General features: G+C 56.4%; 1 protein-coding gene across 1 annotated transcript; it reads left to right on the plus strand.

Annotated features, from left to right (window-relative positions):
* Positions 1-8: 8 nt before the first annotated feature.
* LOC103801999 (nuclear receptor coactivator 1-like) lies at positions 9-3,256 on the plus strand (the record flags this gene model as incomplete). The annotated part of the gene is made up of 4 exons (XM_009074437.1): positions 9-80; positions 882-1,056; positions 2,544-2,727; positions 3,167-3,256. Coding segments are annotated over exons 1-4 (483 nt in total), but the record flags the coding sequence as incomplete, so codon positions are not given.
* Between the last annotated feature and the right edge of the window lie 663 nt (positions 3,257-3,919).

Consider the following 3,919-nt stretch of genomic DNA (forward strand, 5'->3'; position numbering starts at 1 on the left):
GATGGGAGGCGTCGGAGCGCAGTTCGGAGCCGGCATCGCCCCGCAGATGCAGCAGAACATCTTTCAGTATTCGGGATCAGGTGTGTGCGGAGCGCCGGGATGCTGCGGGAGTGGGGAGGGAGAGGGGGAGAGAGCAAAGAGCGGAGCAGAGCGCTGATTGAGCGGAATCCCAGCGGTATTCCCAGCCAACGTGCTGGGCTGGGCTTGGGTCTCCACTTCCCAAGGGGAACTTTGAACTTGAGTCTTCATATCCTTAAGGGGAACTTTGGCCTTGGCACACAACTTCCCGAGGGTAACTTTGGTCTTGGCTCTTCACATGAACTTTGGCCTTGGGTCTTCACATCCCAAGAGGAGCTTTGGCCTTGGCACACCACTTCCCAGGGGAAACTTTGGTCTTGGATCTTCACATCCCAAGGGGATCCCTTGGGTCTTGAGTTTCCACTTCCCAAGGGGAGCTTTGCTGGTGGAATCTTCCCCCTCAAAAAAGGCTATTGGGGAAAATAATTCCACGCTTTTTCCCCGGAAAAGGAAGGCAAAGCAGTCCCTTCTCTTCCCTGTGAAGGGGGGAGGCACTGGCACAGGTTGACCAGAGAGGTGGTGGATGGCCCCTCCCTGGGAGTGGTCCAGGCAAGGTTGCATGGGGCTTGGAGCAACCTGGGCTGGTGGGAGGTGTCCCTGCCCATGGCAGGGGATGGGACTGGATCAGCTTTAAGGTCCTTCCAACCCAAACCAAGTGAAAAAACGAGACTCCAGACCAAAAGCCGCGTCTGATGCCCCTGCTTTGGTTGCAAGGGAAGAGGAGGGAATTGTGCTGTGTGAGTTGGGAATTTGGGCTGTGGGAGGAGGTCCTGGCACCACTGACCCCATGTGTCCTCCCATAGGGATGGGTCAGCAGAGCGAACCTGCCTTTGCCCCCTCGCTCAGCCCCAGCAGCCCCTTGATGTCCCCCCAGCTCCCTCCTTCCCAGAGTCCCATGCTGCAGCCGGCACCGCCGGCACCCGGATACCAGTCTCCGGACATGAAGACCTGGCAACAAGGAGCCATGGGGAATAACAAGTAAGATCATGGTGGGGGTCACATGGAGCACAGAGGTGACATAGAGGAGGTGACACCAAGGTGTTGTCAAGGGTGGTGGTGCCTGTAGGTGACACCTGGTTGAGCTCAGGTTGTGTTCTTCTGCTGTGATGTGCTCTAGATATCACCATCCATCCATGTCCTTGTCCTTGCCTCAGCTCCAAGGTGGCCAGAAGTGCACAGCCTCTAAAGGAGTGACCATGTGTGTTGAGGAAGCCCTGAAGGAGGTCTTTAGCTCTTAATTAATCAAGTGGCTTAATTATGGCTCCTACAAGTGACCTTAGGACTACAGAGGCCAGCCCAACATTGCCAGGTCACTGCATGGCCTCCTTGAGACATGCCCAGCTCCAGTTTATGGAAATTAATGGGAAGAGTCACGAGATTTGTTGGGTTCTTATTGCATGAGTCAAGTTGGAGCTTCAGCTCTCCAGAAACGGGGGAAAGTGCCAAAACCAGCTCCTCTGGGCATGCCTTGCTTGGTGTCTTGGGTGGAGCTCAGCTCACCTGTGCTGGTCCAGCAGCAGGGAGCAGGATGGTGGGGTGGGAGAGATGAGATGGGAGCTCTTGGAGATGGGATGCATCACCATCCCATGTCATGGAGAGCTGTCCTGCCTGGAGCAGACATGAGAATGGTGGGAGAGACCCTGGAAGGAGCATGAAGGGACAAACATGAGGCATTGGAATGGTTTGCCAAGAGAAGCTGTGGCTGCTCCATCCCTGGAAGTGTTCCAAGCCAGGTTGGATGGGGCTTAGAGCAACCTGGGCTGGTGGGAGGTGTCCCTGCCCATGGCAGGGGTGGGACTGGAGGAGTTTTGAGGTCAGTTCCCACTGAAACCAGTCTGGGACTCTATGGAGCTGAGGGTGCTGCAGGCTGGGATGGCTCCAGGCTGAGGTTCGCAGTTTCTCATCAGACAATCCCTGTGGGATGAACTCCAAGGGATTAAAGGAAAACACTGAGCTCCAGGGAGACCTCAGAGCCCCTTCCAGTGCCTCAAGGGGCTCCAGGAGAGCTGCAGAGGGACTTGAGATGGAGTGACAGGGCAAGGGGGAATGGCTTCCCACTGCCAGAGGGCAGGGATAGGTGGGATACTTGGGAGGAATCCTTCTCTCTGAGGGTGGTGAGGCACTGGCACATGTTGCCCAGAGCAGCTGTGGCTGCTCCATCCCTGGGAGTGTTCCAGGCCAGGTTGGATGGGGCTTGGAGCAACCTGAGCTGGGGGAAGGTGTCCCTGACCATGGCAGTGGTGGGATGGGATGAGCTTGAAGGTCCTTCCCACCTGAACGTTCTGTGATCCTGTGAACTCAATGGCACATAGACCAAGACCTTAATCCAACCCAAATCCCTGCAGTGATCCCTCTTGGCACTGGTGTTGCCACCACAGCTTGGGCCACCCCAGGGGCTCCTCACCCGTGTCAAGGAGCCTCCTGCCACCACCTCCCCCCAGGTGATGCCTTTCCCTCTCTCCCAGTGTGTTCAGCCAAGCGGGACAGAGCCAAGGGGCACCGGCACAGCAGGGAATGTACAACAACATGAGCATCACCGTGTCCATGGCAGGAGGAAACACCAACGTCCAGAACATGAACCCCATGGCTGGACAGATGCAGATGAACTCGCTGCAGATGCCTGGGATGAACTCCATGTGCTCGGAGCAGGTCAGTCCCACACCATCCCTGTTCCCAGGATGGCCATTTCCTTCTCTGGGAATAGGACCAAGGGGAAGCACAAAGGTCTGGGTGACTCCACTGTGATGGAGCCAAGGCCACTAGCACCCTGGAGTGTCCTCTGTGTCCTTGAGGGTGTAGAGATGTGCCAAGCACCTCCAGCCCTCATGGTGGGCTAGGAACCTTGGAGCTGAAGAGTAGGGAATGGGGAACAGGAATGCTTAGATATAGGATGGCAGCAGCCAAAGGTGCAGGTGGAGAGGAAGATGAACCAGCTCCCACCTGCCCACAGGGATCCCCCCAATGATCCACTAAAACACATCCACGGGTATTCCCTCCCCAAAATCCCACCGAGACTCAGCTCCAGAGGGCAGCCAGTGACTGTGCAGCATCCTGGAGCACCAGCTGAGCGGGATCTTGCTTTTGGCAGGTCACCGACCCAGCGCTGAGACCCACAGGCCTCTACTGCAACCAGCTCTCCTCCACTGACCTGCTGAAAACAGAAGCAGATGGGGCGCAGGTCAGTAAGAAACTGCCACTAGGCACATCTCAGGTACCCCAAGATGGTGGACAGGTCCCCCAAAAAGGCTGAAGGTCTTTGGCCATACTGGCACAGCAGCCTTGGTGTCCACCAGGATTGGATTGGGTTGGAAGGGACTTTAAAGGTCATCCCATTCCAAACCCCTGCCAAGGGCAGGGACACCTCCCACTAGAACGTCCTGGTTGTGTTGAAGCCACCATGGTCACACCAGTGTTGGATGATGATCAACCCTTGGGGTTGAAGCCACCATGGTCCCACCAAAGTTGGGTGACAACCAGTGGTTGGTTGGTTGGGGTTGAAGCCACCACAGTCCCACCAGCATTGGGTGACAACCAATGGTTGGTTAGTTGGGGTTGAAGCCATCATGGTCCTATCAGTGTTGGGTGACAACCAAGGGTTGGTTCGTGGGGGTTGAAGCCACCGTGTTCCCACTAGAGTTAGTGACAACCAACCCTTGGGGTTGAAGCCACCATGGTCCCACCAGAGTTGGGTGACAATCAGTGGTCGGTTGGTTGGGGTTGAAGCCACCACAGTCCCATCGGTGTTGGATGACAACCAAGGGTTGGTTGGTGGGGGTTGAAGCCACTATGTTTCCACCAGCGCTGGGTGACAACCAGCTCGTGGTGTTTAGACCACCATGGT

The sequence above is a fragment of the Acanthisitta chloris genome, unplaced genomic scaffold (assembly GCF_000695815.1).
Source record: "Acanthisitta chloris isolate BGI_N310 unplaced genomic scaffold, ASM69581v1 scaffold15625, whole genome shotgun sequence".
NCBI classification, from domain to species: Eukaryota; Metazoa; Chordata; class Aves; order Passeriformes; family Acanthisittidae; genus Acanthisitta; species Acanthisitta chloris.